General features: G+C 44.4%; 1 protein-coding gene across 4 annotated transcripts in view; it reads left to right on the forward strand.

Annotated features, from left to right (window-relative positions):
• The window catches only part of ABCA5 (ATP binding cassette subfamily A member 5), a 33,782-nt gene extending 23,686 nt beyond the window's left edge, over positions 1-10,096 (forward strand). For all 4 annotated transcript variants that reach the window (XM_082326732.1, XM_082326733.1, XM_082326731.1 and 1 more), the window contains 14 exons: positions 137-274; positions 769-843; positions 1,384-1,475; positions 1,995-2,121; positions 2,217-2,334; positions 2,439-2,530; positions 2,685-2,860; positions 3,335-3,410; positions 3,495-3,589; positions 4,025-4,144; positions 4,362-4,511; positions 5,489-5,568; positions 5,825-5,880; positions 6,614-10,096. In XM_082326732.1, the coding sequence (XP_082182858.1) occupies positions 137-274; positions 769-843; positions 1,384-1,475; positions 1,995-2,121; positions 2,217-2,334; positions 2,439-2,530; positions 2,685-2,860; positions 3,335-3,410; positions 3,495-3,589; positions 4,025-4,144; positions 4,362-4,511; positions 5,489-5,568; positions 5,825-5,880; positions 6,614-6,721 (1,503 nt within the window). In that variant the 3' untranslated portion in view covers positions 6,722-10,096. The remainder of the gene's footprint in view (positions 1-136; positions 275-768; positions 844-1,383; positions 1,476-1,994; positions 2,122-2,216; positions 2,335-2,438; positions 2,531-2,684; positions 2,861-3,334; positions 3,411-3,494; positions 3,590-4,024; positions 4,145-4,361; positions 4,512-5,488; positions 5,569-5,824; positions 5,881-6,613) is intronic.
• Positions 10,097-14,725: the final 4,629 nt, after the last annotated feature.

The following is a 14,725-nucleotide window of genomic DNA, read 5'->3' on the forward strand; positions in this document are numbered from 1 at the left end:
TTACCAATGTCTCTGTATTACTGCCATATTCTAAATGATAAAAGCTTTAAAAAATGTCCCTCAGATTAGATAACTTACGCTTAGAGAGTCTGAACTGAATGAAAATGGACTCTTTTTTCCCTTTTCTTTTGTACAGACAGCCTTGCTCTGTACGGTTGTCACTGAAGTGGCCTTTTTTCTGGACTATTACCTGGTAACCACCATCCTGCATTATGTCTTCTCCATCTTCATTCCTATTTATCCCCTTATTGGCTGTCTGATTTGTTTTATAAAGGTAAGGGGGCACAGGATGTCTTCTCCAGAGCATTTGTAGATGGCTGGGGTTGGGTGGGTGTCTTTAATGATAGCAGTCAGCTGCCTAGTGGTGTAATGTCATCCATAGCCATTTAACACATGCAGAATAGCAACTGCTGCTGAAGAGTCACCTTTTTCCTGTAAGCAAAGTGTTGCAGTTTTAAAATGAGGAAAGAAGCAAGTCTTTCGTTAAATATCTAAAGGAAAACCATGCATTTCTCAGCCTATGGACTTGGCAAACCCAGTGATGGGAGATGGGTTAGCTGGGAGTCGGTGGCTTTAAACCAGGAGCAGCCCCTGGGACTTTGATGGAAGTTTACTGGCCTCAGACTTGTGCAAGCAGGGTCTCTGCAGAGCTCAGAAAGGGCTTGAGCAATGTAACTTAAATGGCTGATTTGAGAGTGAAGTGCCCTATAGAATATGCAGTCTCTGGTAGGTGATTGTTTAGCTGAACGTATTTTTTTGCATTGTCAGGTCTCATGGAAAGGCAAGCGAAAGGACGGAGGATACTACGACCCATGGGACCGGCTCCTGGTAGCAGTTATAGCTGTAAGCATGGTTATTTGATTATTTGCCAGATTTGCTGTAGAGAATTGCTAACTCCTGCTGGGAGGCCCCTTCTGTTCAGGCATCTTTGTTAATAAAGATTGGATTTAATGTTCAGCATCGCTGGAGCCTGCAGCTTTGCAGCCTGTTGCAGCACGAACAGTATCAGTAAAAGCTGCTGTGCCCACCAGCTCAACATCTGCTGCTTCAGTAGTCTTACTAACGGTGCCGATATTAATCCTGATTATTATGGGAGTCTGTGCTGATGGAGCAAGAACTCCAGAGCAGGGGACAGTCCCTTCTCTCTCCAAAAACCAAATAATTGCCATTAGGTCTCAGTGTCCTCAATGTTGACCCACTGAGCAGCATGTAATGGTATATCTAATCTTCTCTGAAACATCAGCACTTCTGTGGTGGTGAAGACCTGGTGCTTCTTGTCACTCATTGCACTGGTGGGATCACCTATAGGGTCACCTATAGGATCACCAGCCTTGGAGGGCTGGCAGCGCTCCAAGTAACCAGAACTGTATTTGTCTGTTCTAGCCCTATTTGCAGTGTGTCGTGTGGCTCTTCCTACTGCGATGTTTTGAGCTGAAGAACGGAGGGAGGACAGTTAGAGAGGATCTGTTTTTCAGGTGTGTCTGTTGAACAGACTTTTAAAAAGTAATAGTCTAAAGAAGCCATTTTGAGAAACGATGCTGGTAATTAAACTGGAGTATGCCGTGTATAGCTATGGGGGATACTGCAGAAAATAAACTACCTGTGGTTATATCCCATCTCAAGTGTCTAAAGAATTTGTTCTCCTACCTTTAGTTGTCTGAAATTTAGTCAATAAAGTGCAGAAATAGGTTTTTAACTTCCTGTTAAGTTATATCAGTGCAAAATCAGGAATTTTGTGAGGATGTCCCCTATATAAAAAATAGGGGAACTTTCCCATTGCATGGCTAGAGATGCCATACCCCAACAAAGAGTTCAGCATAAAGATGACATAGTTGTCGTCATTGACGGCTCTTTTTGCTCTTTTGGGCCTTCTCAGATGTGCTGCATAAATATGTTACTCCTGGGGCAAACACAGATTGCTTTCTGCATCAAAGCAGCGAGCAAATCTCAACTGAATGCCGAGCAGAGGCGTCACATTGTTTTCTTCCCATTAGAAAATGTTTTACAAAAGCCAAAACCTGGAAGTTCCCAGACGTCCCGCATGATGAGAACGAAGATGAAGACGTGAAGGCGGAGAGGCTGCGAGTCCAAGAAATACTGAGCAGCCCCAAAAGCGGGGAGGTAATGCCGTGCGCCCATGGGCACTACCCAAAACCCAAACTGAGATGTTTCCCAGAGCTGCTGGGATCTGCAGCCATTTCTGTCTTCTCTACTAGATGCCAGCAATCCTGGTCAGCAGCTTGCACAAAGAGTTTGATGAAAGAAAGGAATTTCTTCTGGGGAGAAAAATAAAGAAAGTGGCAACAAAACATGTTTCTCTCTGTCTAAAAAAAGGTTGGAGTTCAGTTACTTGCTGTTGAGCTGTTTTATTTACAAAAACAATCTTGAATCCATTTATCTGACCTCATGGGCAATGTTTTGTGTCGTCCTTTCTTTAGGAGAAATACTGGGTTTGTTAGGACCCAACGGAGCTGGGAAAAGCACGTTAATTAATATGCTTGTTGGAGAGATTGAACCAACCAGTGGGCAGGTATGTTGCAGGCTACAAACTAAATAGAAAATGAATCTATATTTATTTTTTTTTATTATTATTGCAAGCATTCCCAAGTGGATTTTGCTAAAAGTTTACAAAAACAGTTCTGAAACTTGTATAGACCTTACTCAATATTATATTTTTCTTGCAGGTTCTGATGGGAGATTATTCTTTTGGCCTGAACAGTGAAGATGACTCAGTGAAATTTGTGGGGTACTGTCCTCAGACGAATCCACTTTGGCCAGATATTACATTGCAGGAACACTTTGAAATTTACGGTGCTATCAAAGGAATGAGTCAGTCTGATGTTAAGGAAGTCATAAAACGGTAAGTAGTTTATTATAAAATGTTTAAGGTTTAGCTATATTTTTCTTAGCCTTTTTTTTTTTCACTTTTCCTAATGCAATTTTTTTTTTCATTTATGTTTTATTGGATCTTTTCAGCAAATTCAGCAAGCGTGAATTTGTAGGTTAGAAGATACAGATTCAGCCACACAAAATTCAACTGGTATTGGGTCTTGGTTTTGTTTTTTAAAGTTTTTTAAAGTAATGATGACCTTTGCAGGGGCTGCAAGGACGGGGAGGCCAGGGCTTGGAGCTGTTTCTAGGTTGTCACCCTGGGCTCCTCTACGGGGGAGGTGGTTTTGTATGGAAGCGCCCAGCTCCCGTTCTGCTTATTGTTCTGTTTTTCTTATACTTTGTATACAAATGAGTTCTTCAAATGAGACTGTTTGCATACTATGTGATGAGGGGGAAGCTGAACCATTACCCTCTTTCACATGCGGTCCTCCCCCTTCTGCAGCATCGCAAGTGCCCTGGATTTAAAAGACCACCTGCAGAAGACAACGAAGAAGCTGGGCGTAGGGCTGAAACGCAAGGTATGGAGGAGCTTTTCAAGATGCCATGTTGGGTGCCTCCAGCAGCCCTTGTGTCCTTACTCTTTCCCTTTGCCTTTCTTCCAGCTGTGCTTTGCCCTGAGTATGCTGGGCAACCCACGAGTCACGCTCTTGGATGAACCATCGACCGGGATGGATCCAAAAGCCAAGCAGCACATGTGGTGAGTGCCACCAGGGCTGTGTTTGCCACAGGCTCGTTTCTCTTTGGGGATTTGTCTGATTTTATGTGTGCATTATCCCTGTTAACACTAGGGAGAGCCATAGACAGGGAATCAACACTGCCTTAGTGCCAGGTGCACTTCTTCTGTGTCCTCTCCCAGAACAGCTTGGAGGTTAAAAGCTTGAAAGTCAAAAGAAATCTTTAAAATAATGGTAAGGAGTATGAGATTTGAGTCATCTGAGTATGAGGTTTGAGTAATCGCGAAAAAATCAGATGTTAATTGTTGCTGTGGGAGTAGTATTGGTACGTGAAATAAAGGGTTTTGTGTTTGACCATCACAGTCCTCTTGTCCTACTAACCCAAGATTTACTGTTTATGTGCCAAATGTTTTAAATGTTTTATTCAGGGATTTTTTTTTTTTTGTTATGTTTTGTAGGCGGGCAATTCGAGCAGCATTTAAGAATAAGGAGAGAGCAGCTATCCTGACCACTCACTACATGGAAGAGGCGGATGCTGTCTGTGACCGCGTGGCCATCCTGGTGTCTGGGCAGCTCAGGTACCACCGGAGCCCTCCCCTGCGCGCGGGTGTTGTGGCAGGGAGGATAGGACAGCTGTCAGCTAGAATATATTTCTTCGAAAATAGAGGTAGACAATTTTTTTGCACCTTAAACTTGGAGCAAAATTAAACTGCTAAAAGGGTCTGTTAGAAGTTAGGCTGCTTTTTGAGTGTGGTATAACACGTACAACTCTTGTTTTCTCTCTGCAATTGGTAGATGTATAGGTACTGTCCAACACCTGAAGAGTAAGTTTGGCAGAGGATACTTCTTGGAAATGAAATTAAAAGAAACAGCCGATGTAAGGCAGGTGGAGTATCTGCAGAGCCAGATTTTGCACATCTTCCCAAACGCGAATCGTCAGGAAAGGTAAACTTCAACAAATACACAGAAAACGTTGATATTAATACAAACCCCTGATTTCTCAGCAGCTCCTTGGAACCGAGTAAGGAATGCCATGATACTAAAATTTACAAAAACTATTTACATGTAGCTTAAAAAAAAAAAAAAAAGAGGAAGCGTTTTGCAGGGCAGCCAAAGCTGCCAGGGCGGTGGCTGTGAGCCCTGCGTGCAGATGTTCGGCACGGAGGAAGCAAAACTCAATTTCTGCATAGCTGTTGCTTGGAGGCTTCCTCCTTGATCGGGCCCCCCGATCGGGGGTAAAATCTGAATCACTGGCCCTTATCTAGAAGTGCTTGAACATTTTCTGGGTGTCCCTCAAAGTTTGAGGGTGGGTTGGTTGGCTTTCTCCCAACAGCTTTGAATTTCTGCCGTGTGAACTCAAGGGTCTGGCTTGGTGACTGCTGATGAGACTCTCCAAAAAAGGCACTGCAGGCATCGTGTAAGGAGCATTCCTCAATGCAGGAGATTTGGAGGAGAGTTTATTTTTCAGAAGCAAATGTGTGGGGTAAAGCAGCTCCGTATTCTGGAGTCTGGGTTGCAGGAACTGCTGGATGATGCAAAGTCCCGAGAGATCTTGTGCCCTCCCTCTGAGGTCATTTGAAAGGCAAAACCTCATAACTTTGGGAGTCCTGGGCAGCAGTTTTTCTTTCATGAGTTTATAGGCAGAATATAAATGACTGAATCTTAGCTGAAGAGCATATAAATTATAGAGCAGTCTCAGGTGGGTCTCAGCTGATATACCTGGACCTGGATCTCTGAGACAGATTATAAACCAGCTGGTCTCCTGGAACTGCATCGTTCCTGTTGTCTTATATGATGATGACTAGCCAAACTGCCTGGAGTAACCTTCAGAAAATCAGTTTAAATCCATTCACTTGGATATTAATATTTTTGCTTTGTGTAGTTTTACCTGAACCTAAATTTGCTGTGTTTCTTTGTTGCAGTTTTGCTTCTATTTTGGCGTATAAAATTCCTAAAGAAGATGTACAGTCGCTTTCACATTCTTTTTCCAAGCTGGAAGAAGGTAATTAAGCACTTGCCACGCATCACATACAGAAATCATTTTGTCTCCCATAACTGACACATTGCCATGCAGCGGCACTTCTGCATTTTTGTTCCAAATTTATTTAATGTATTTTTTCCATTATTATTGCTGTCCCCAACTCTGTTTCTTGTGAAATCAAGAGTGAGCGATTGTACCAGCTTAAAATGCTTTAAATCCAGTTGTGTCAGATACTGAAGTATCCCTAAATATGCTCTCTCATTAATTCTTTCAACAGTAAAACACACCTTTAACATTGAGGAGTACAGCTTTTCTCAGGCAACACTAGAACAGGTATGTTAAAGCAAATTATATTTTGTTGGAAGTAAACCCTGCCAGGCAAAGCTGTTGGAGGTTTTTTGATGGAGTTTTCGCAGGCGTCCAGGGTGGATTCACTTTGTCCCTGCCATATAGGAGTCGCGCATCCCGTCTGGACAAGTCGTAGAATCGTAGTGGATGGAGGGGGAGATGAGCCCTGTGCAGGCAGGTTGTCCCCTGTGCCTGGCTTTCAGGCAGCTGGGGCCGCTGCTGTTGCCTGTTCGGGCATTTTTGGGGAACTGAAGTCCCCTTTTCCAAAGTGAATTGGGACTGTCAGTTCTCTTCCTCTCTTTATTCCCATTTTCTCCTTTCTTTTGAAAATAAGATGCATCAGCTGCAGTGACTGGAGCAAAATAAATTTGTGACGTTAGTGGAAATGCCACTCTTGATTTATTCAAAAGGTAGGCATTGCTGTTCATCTGTGGAAGGAGAGTAAAGCTAAGGATTATTATTGCTTATTCTGGGTTAGTTATTGCTGACGATAAATGTCCTTCAGCGTGTATTTGGTTCAACTTCCTTTTCATTGTGCTCTTGAAATGAGGCAGGAGGGTAGGAGCAAGGAGAAAAAACCCAAAATACTAAAAACTTCCTACTCGGAGATGAAGCAATACGTTCCATATCCGTGAGATTTTTACCATGAATTCTATTTGTGACCAAGGAAGTTCCTACAAGAAGCATGGCGTGTTCATATCCTTTCTGTCTGTCCCAGGTTTTTGTGGAGCTTGCTAAAGAGCAGGAGGAGGAGGACAGCAGCTTTGGCACCCTGAACAGCACGCTGTGGTGGGAGAGGACGCAGGAAGACCGAGTCGTTTTCTGAGCTCCTTACAGTCCAGATCTGCTCAACAGCTCGTGTTTTGTGCAAGCGATGATCCTCTGCACACATGTTGGGGGGTGTGCATGGAAAACATTGGAGCTGGGATGGACAAGGAGAGTCATTTTTGGAAGCACTGAGCGTGTTCCACCATCCTGGCCTTAGGAATAACACCACAATAGCGGTGGAAGCAGTGAGCATCCCCACCATTACTCTGGCTGTTCTGAAATTCCTTCTCCCCTCGCTGTTTACCGGTTTGTGTTGAGTGAGAAGATACTGCCACGACCGTCGGCCATCTCCTGGTGTTGGTTGCTTGGGCAGGAGCACTTGCCTGACTTCCTCGGCCATGCTGCACCGGCATCAGGGCTGGGTGCCTGAGGTTGGGCTGTCCTTACTGGAAATCGTGCATTTGAGCAAAACCAGTTGCCACTGGAGCATCCCGCCCCACGGGACCCGCTCGCTGGTTCGCAGGGTCTTGCCGTGCCCTCAGTTGGGCATTGCTGCCAGCCCGACGAGGTGCCGTGCAGACACGTGTCCCTGCAAGGTCCTGCTCCCCCACCGGCTGATCAGTCCCTGCTTATGCTTAGAAGATGCACCTGCTTAGAAGAGCGGGGAAAAACCACTCCACAGTAGTTGTATTCGCTACAAAGAGGGTCCTGAATTACACTGCGAGTTTAGCTTCGTATCCAGCCAATGTGAAAATATTCATTTACAGATATAATATGGCATTGTTGACACTTATATTCCTTTCTACTGCAAGTTGGCAGATGTGGCTAACTCATGCTGCCGTTCTGGGTGGCACTGATGTTTGTAATGCATGCACTGTAGGGTTAAAGGGGGTGTACAGAAGTGGATGCTTTCTTTCCCCTGCTTGGTAAAAGTACAGAGACATAACTGTGTAGTTACAGGATTTCCAGAGATATGAGTATTTCTTGTCTTCATTAAAAACAGTCTCATTCTTTTGTTGGGTGTAACGATGTGTATCCTGCCAGCTGTTTTTAGAGACAGTCCTTTTTAGAAGTTTTCATTTTTCTCAGCAGTGAATTCATAAGTACATGCAACAGCATGTCCTAATCTGTCTTTGTTGTGATAGCAGTAATGCAGTAGTGTGCTCAGCACAGGAACATTTGCTTTGTCCTGGCCTGGCAATTTTTCGTTCACCTTCGTAAACCCAAAACAATAAGATCCAAATTCACAACCTCATCAGTAGGAACGGTGCCTTTGGTTTGCGTAGAAGCACTAAGAGCAGAATATGTGATCCTCTATCCTAAGATATGACAGATATATGTTGAAAATATATTATTTTTTTGTTTTTTCTACACAAAGCTATCATCACTTTTTTAGTTTTATAAGGTGAAATTAAAGAGTGCTTAACAGTTCATTGTGTTCTGCAATGAACAAATAGAGAGATGCATTTATATCGAAACATTGGCTTCATAAGTCATATCGATTATATATCTTCACATTAAAGTTAGAAAAGACCTTTGTTTGTCTTGCAAAAACTCAAAAAAATGTGGGTTAAGGTGGAGTTCTGTGTCCCAACTGTTTGTAATTATCAGGCAATAAGGTATGGTATGTGTCTGATAACGGTTTATCATCACGTTGAGCCAAAATCTGTTTTCATTCGTTTCTTACTCTACTGTGGGGAGATGTGAACTATTTATGTACAACTTTTGCTTCCTCTTTTGTACCTGTAGATTGCATATGAACGTACAGATTTTGTTTTGTAGTTTAGATTTGAGCCCAAGAGCTGCAGAAACACCTGGAGGTCCCGTTTGCTTCCCCAGGGGAAGGTCCCTTCCCCTCAAGAGCACAGGCCATGAATCTGCCCGGTTTGATGCGCCCTGAGCCATGGTACTTGCATATGCCCAACTCTCCTGTGCTGGAAGCGAAACGGAGGTAAAGAACAGGATTACAGCACCAGCCTCTAAACTGCAGCTCCAGTAGCAACCTTTCTAGGGCTGAGGCTTCCCTGTAAGAAAAGAAGAATGACCAAAATTCAGCTCTTTTGATTACGCGGCCTTTTATTTAGCCGCTGGGAACCCCCAGCCCGCTGCTCCCAGCTGCATCCTTGCTGCTCGCCAGTGTCTCAGCATTTTCCTTTATTTTGAGCAAAGGTGGGATGAAGAATTTTGTCTCGCGATACTTTCCCGTGTCTGTACATACAAGCTAAGTGCATCTTCTCTAGATCCCACATTTCTTAGTTCCATCTCTTTTTGTAAACGGTTTTTCAGCTGAGTGTCATCTGCACATCTGTCCAGCGATGCCCAGCACGCTCTGTCCATGCGAACTTCCGAACGTACAGTTGTGACCTGTTAGGCTTGATGTCTTAATTTTATTCTTTAACTTATAGTCAGAGTTAATAGTCTGTGAAGTAGTTCGATACTGTCTGGATGACATCACCCTATTTCAAATCGTTTATTATTTTCTAATGTTTCAAATGGATCATACGAAGACTTCCAGTAGCATCTAGATTCGCTCAGCGTGGTACTGTTCTTGTTTACCCTGGAGTAACCCAGTTGGTCGGTGGCACTGTATTTACACAGCTACACGTACAAAGAATTTGGCTCATGAAGTTAACGGAGTGTTTGGGTGGGATCTTTTCGGTGTGGTGGGATCTTTTTGGCGTGGTGACATCATGTGTCAACGTGGCGTAAGATGCCACCCCAAAACATCACTGTAATCAGAATGTATTGTAACCAGAAGTCTTTCACAGTGTCATGTGATGTCTGTAATTGCCAGAATAGGGAAAAACACATGCGAAATTAAACCGGAGAATCCCCTGGAAATGCGAGAGCTTTATTCGTGCGGTTTTAAGTCCCTTTGTTGAGCTGTTATCGGTGACATGCCAAATCCCAGCCGCACCAGTTTGTGCTCTAGGAGATAAAACAGAGCCGAGGCAGCTGGATTCGGGCTGGCTCTGGGACTTGGGGCAAATCAGTTCAGTTTGTGCCACCGTTCCCAGCTGTAACGGTTTTAGTTACCTTGCAGGGTTGTTGTGAGAAATGGTTAGCTCGTATATCCAAAACTTGGAAGATGCATTTACTTTGTGGTGTTACTCTAAGGTTGTATTTTTCTATGGAGGAATTTAATGTGTCTGATTTTGTTTACATTACCAAGAAAAGCCCTTATTTAAAAATATCTCTGTATAGCGAGTGAAGTCTATTATGTAGCTGACATCCAGTACTCTGTTGGCAGAAACAGAAGGTATCTGGTCGAAAGGTGACACGTTTGTAACGCTCCTCCCGATGTTGCCGTCAGGCACTTTGAATCATTTGCAGTTTATTTTATACACCTGTCTTTCTTTTACCACTTTACAAATACAGCGAAGTTGAGGTTTTTCCTTTTCCAGCAGAAAGTACTACCAAAATAAAGATGGATTGGATTGTTAAATGCTTGCGTCGCTATCATGCGTGTGTTTTGATGTGCTAGAAATAGGGGGACTGTTTTCAAAAGCCTTTGCTGTTCCCTGGAGCACCCAGGGCCTGCAGGTGAGAGTGGGCTTGGGCAGAGCACGGGGGGGCCCCGGCTCTTGGCATGGCTGGGGGTGTCAGGCTGCAGCAATTGCATATTTTTAATTTAATTCAGGGAATTGCAATTTTGCAACACTTGCGATTTGACCACCCGCAGTTGTGTCACGTTTTGCAGCCAGATTAATTCAGCCCAACTTCAGGCTAGAAGTGACCCCGCGGCAGCTGCGTGCTCCTGGCACGCTGCGTCGTGCATCTGCAGGGATGAATCATGTTGGTCCACTTGAAAATTAACCTCACCAAAAAAAAAAAAAATTCATATTTCTGGTTGGATCCATGCCCAAGATGAACTCATTGGGTGGCTGGCTGGGTGCTCGCTGTGGTGCGAGGGGTGGTGAAATGCTGCTGGTGAGGGGTTTGGCTGAAGCTGGAACACGAAACCGTGGTCTCCAGGGATGAAGTGCGCTGGCTGCTCCTCAGCTGCCGTGCGGGACTGCCAGCTCCTGGCGCGACCCGCCGCCGAGCAGGAGGTGCACCTCCAGCCCTCTGGGCCAGCTAAGGACCTACCAAAATGAAAGGGGGTTGTGCCTCGGTCTCCCCAGACCCCTCAGCGGGGAGGAAAACAACCCCAAAGAAATTTAACCTCAACTTGGTGGAAGTTCCCATGTTTTCATACTAGTTTTTCTTTAATGGTGTGTTAAGGGCAGCATGCCATTTTTTATTTTTTTTTTAAGCTGTAAAATTAATCCATTCCCTTGTAATGCTTCCTTTAAGAGATCTTCAGAAAGTCCCTAATTTATCATGCTGAATTTCTCCTTGATAAGTGTGTCCTGGGGCTTTCAGTTCTCCCTTTTCCTGAAATGCATTGCTCCGACTGTTGCCCTCGGAGGATGCTGGCTCCATCCTCAGCCCCTCTCCTCCTCCTGGTAGGTGTCAGGGCTGATCCAAAGCTGGTCCTGAGTCTCCTTCTCAGAAATCCTGTGGAGCAACCACTTGAGGATTTAATTAATGATATTTTGAGCTGCTATGTGCTCTCTTGCTGCTTTTCAGTGAAGCCCCAACGGGTTGCCTTGGACTGGGGTCCCACTTCAGCGGCAGAGCCAGGAGGAGCACCCAGTACCCAGGAGGGGAAACCCCAAGGAGCGCTCGGAGCAGGTGTCATTTTTATGTTAAAATGCATTTTCTGTAGATAACGTGCAGGTGTGCCAGGGCTCCGCGCTGTGCCAGGTACTGCCAGCACACAACATATGGCACAGGGCATGTGTCAGAAACATAGTATTTTTTTTTTAGTGAAGTGCATCTCACCTGTGCTTTTTTGCGGTTACAAGTTGCCTTCCCCATTTCTCGCTTGTTGCCCAATGGGAAGTGATGCAGGAAAAGGCTCTGCTCCTCTCCTCAGTGAGCTCGTTCCTTGAAAATGAGTAAATCAGCAGCTGCAGAAGAGCTACGGCCTTTTGTTAAGCAACAACCAGACGGCTTTTGTGGTTTTAGTCAGCTCTGCAAATCAGTTGCAGAGTCCTCAAGCTGTTGAAGTTCCAGGACAGACAAATTCCTTTACTCGAATTGTCGTGTGGCTGCACACCCTTCCAACTCATTTGGATTTCCTGGCTTATCTGATTTCCTCACCTCCCTGTTTTGAATGCAGATCCATTGGAAACCTATTTTTTTAAAAAAAACCGAACAAACTCCATCCTGATTCCAGCTGTGTGACAGCTGCTGGAAAAGCAATTAAAAGGAGTGGAAACGAGAAAAAAAATATTAAAACAAAGGGGAAAAGAGAAACAAGAAATAAAAATCCCATTGGTGCTCGGATGCAGGATTCGCCTCTGCAGAGGAAGGAGTGCTTGCTGGCTCAGGCTGTGAGCAGGACGGGGAGAAGGTGGTGAAGTTTTCCCTCCAGAGAAGCTCGGGCAGGGACGAGGTTGCTTTGCCACCGCTTGGGAGCTCGCGTTCGCCCCATCTCGTGGCACCCAGGTCTCCTGCTGCGGCTCTCCCCAGGACTTGTAAGCCTGGTAGAAACATGCTGTTATATTGCACAGAATGCACGTGTCCTATTAAATACTGCAAAATGTAGTGTTAATATCCGCAAGCTATAGGCCAGCTGGTTGTAGGTATTGCTCCCTGGTTGGGTTGTTGCTCCAGAAGCCTTGAGAGCGTTTGCACCGCCAGGACCGGACTCTGACGTCAGGCTGGAGAGGGGCATGGCCATCGGGCTGTGCTACAGCGTTGAACCCTCTCCAGGACTGCAAAGAGACGAAGAGCCCAGACATCTCAGAGCTGAAGGAGGCATATTTCTAATGGAAAACACATTATCAGGTAAGGAGTTTCATATTTCTCTTTTGTTAAGGGAAAAATTATACCTAGGGCATTTTCATGCAGGGGTTGTGTTTGGTGATTAATTTTTTCCTTATTATCTTAATACAGTGTTAAGCTGCGTTAACAGTGTTACGCAGTGTAATGCATAAGAGCTGTACTTTCCAGCTCTGTTCTCTGACAAACGTTAAGCTTCGCATCAAAATGTTTAAGCAGCAAAGGAGCAAAAATATTCTGCATTTCTGGATGCACGTGGATTTTGATTCTCACCACTGATGTACTTTGGGTCTAGGCGAAGAGCCACAGGTTGAGCGCTGCATCCTCCCAGCCATCGATCCCTGCCTTTGCTCCCCCTCCTCCAGCCTTGCTGTCACCAATAAAAGCTTCTAAAAACGCGTACCCCCAAATTTTACGTCTCTGTATGAATTAAAGTGTTGAACTTTGATACAGGGCAGGCTTAGAGCTGTTTTTCTTGACTTGAGAGTAGGAAAAAGAACTGTTTCCAAAACTGTGTGTTAGAGTGGAGTCAGTACAAATCCGTCTCGTATTTGTCAGGAGGTAAAGACAGGGCTGCGTAGGGGCCAGATGCAGTTTTTTGTGTTTGCAATAACTGGCAAACAGGAGGGTATGGAGAGAGCACGTTCTCCTCTCCGCTCCCCAAGCACAGGGATTAATCATTGGCTCTCGGAAAGCCGGCGGCTCCTCTGGGAAGCACAAGATGCATCGCACATTACTGTCTTCGTAGCCAGCATCGAGAGGTTCCTGCCAGTACTCCCGAAGAGCAACTTGCTTTTTGGAGTTAGTCACAATATGCTTTATTAAGTTTTCATTAGAGGGAAAAAAAAAATCTGAGAAGGTGCCAAATAGGCAATCCCTGAAACGGTAGATAAATAAAGTGGTTATATGGGACATGCCTTCCTGGGACAACCTTTGGTACAGCAGAGCTAGACACAGGATCCCAGTAAAAGTTATTGCAATGCCTGCAGAGCGTGTTCCTGGAGAGCAAGAAGTTTGGGTGATTTACTGAGCCCTCGGAAGGGAAATGCTTCCAGAGACACCCACTTTTACAAGTGATGCTCTTAGTGGTTTAAGGCTTCTCAAACACCATTGCCTCCAAATACATTTCTGATGTTTGGTTTTGTCTTCTGAATCTGCAGGTTTGAATCTCAAGTCTTGCAGAGGCACCTTTCCTGCTTACGTTTTGTGTCTTTTGATATCTAACTGAAATTGAAATTCTTCCTGATGAAGTTTGTGTAGCATTTGTAGGCAGCATCATTTGTTTAACTTTCTGGGTTCGTGTTTCAGCTTCCAGGAGTAATTTCTTCTTGCTACAAAGGTAAAAATAAGATTAAAACTGATAGAAAATTAGTTGGAATTTTAAAAAAAGTTTTAGATTTGCTCCATCTCTTTTTTTTTAATGAAGTGTTGTTGCGACTGTAGAGATTCAGTGCCATTTTTACAAGACCATCATGTTTTCCATGTTATCCAAACACGTGAACCTTTGTTTACAGCCCCAACATCCCGGGCTGGGCTGCTGCTTTCGGTTCACAACGACTGAAATCCAGACCTGGGCAAAAAAAGTAGCGCTTCCTAGAAATCCCTTCCTAATTGCCTTTAACCTTCATTGTAGGCTACGATGGGGAAGCACGGGAGAAAGCTCCAGGCAGGGAAAGCAGAGCACCGAGGAGATAAGCCTTGTGCTAACAGTCAGAGTGTAAATAGGGTTTCTGGATCCATTGCCCCTGGAGCATGCAAATATTTAATTCTTCCAAAAACAAACAATGAGGGGAACAGAGTAGTAGAACCGTTTATTAACTCCAGCTGCCCAATCCACGAAATCAGGAAACGATGTCCAAGGGGAAAAGAGCACAATGTGTTTGAGGTTGCTTTGATTTTATGTTTCAGCCGTTTTAAAGGATTAAAACACAAAAACATGTTCTGAGGTTCCCTCCCCTGCTCTCCTTCTGGGAAGGTCGTGAAACCAGTCACTCTGAAATTGCTGTTGTTCTTGCACAGGATATTTGCTGCTTGGCCACATGATCAAAGTTGGAGTTGAAATAAATATTCCCCATAAAAAATATCCCCCAATAAATACTCCCTGCTCAGCATTTAGGAGGACATAAAGAAGCACACTGGTGTTTTAATGCTGCCCTGCTCTAGCTATACTAGAGTTATAATTCATTATGTTAGCGTTTGGGTGAAAACATGACAAATTGGTTTCTTACCA

The sequence above is a fragment of the Platalea leucorodia genome (assembly GCF_965183815.1).
Source record: "Platalea leucorodia genome assembly, chromosome: 14".
In the NCBI taxonomy this organism is placed as follows: Eukaryota; Metazoa; Chordata; class Aves; order Pelecaniformes; family Threskiornithidae; genus Platalea; species Platalea leucorodia.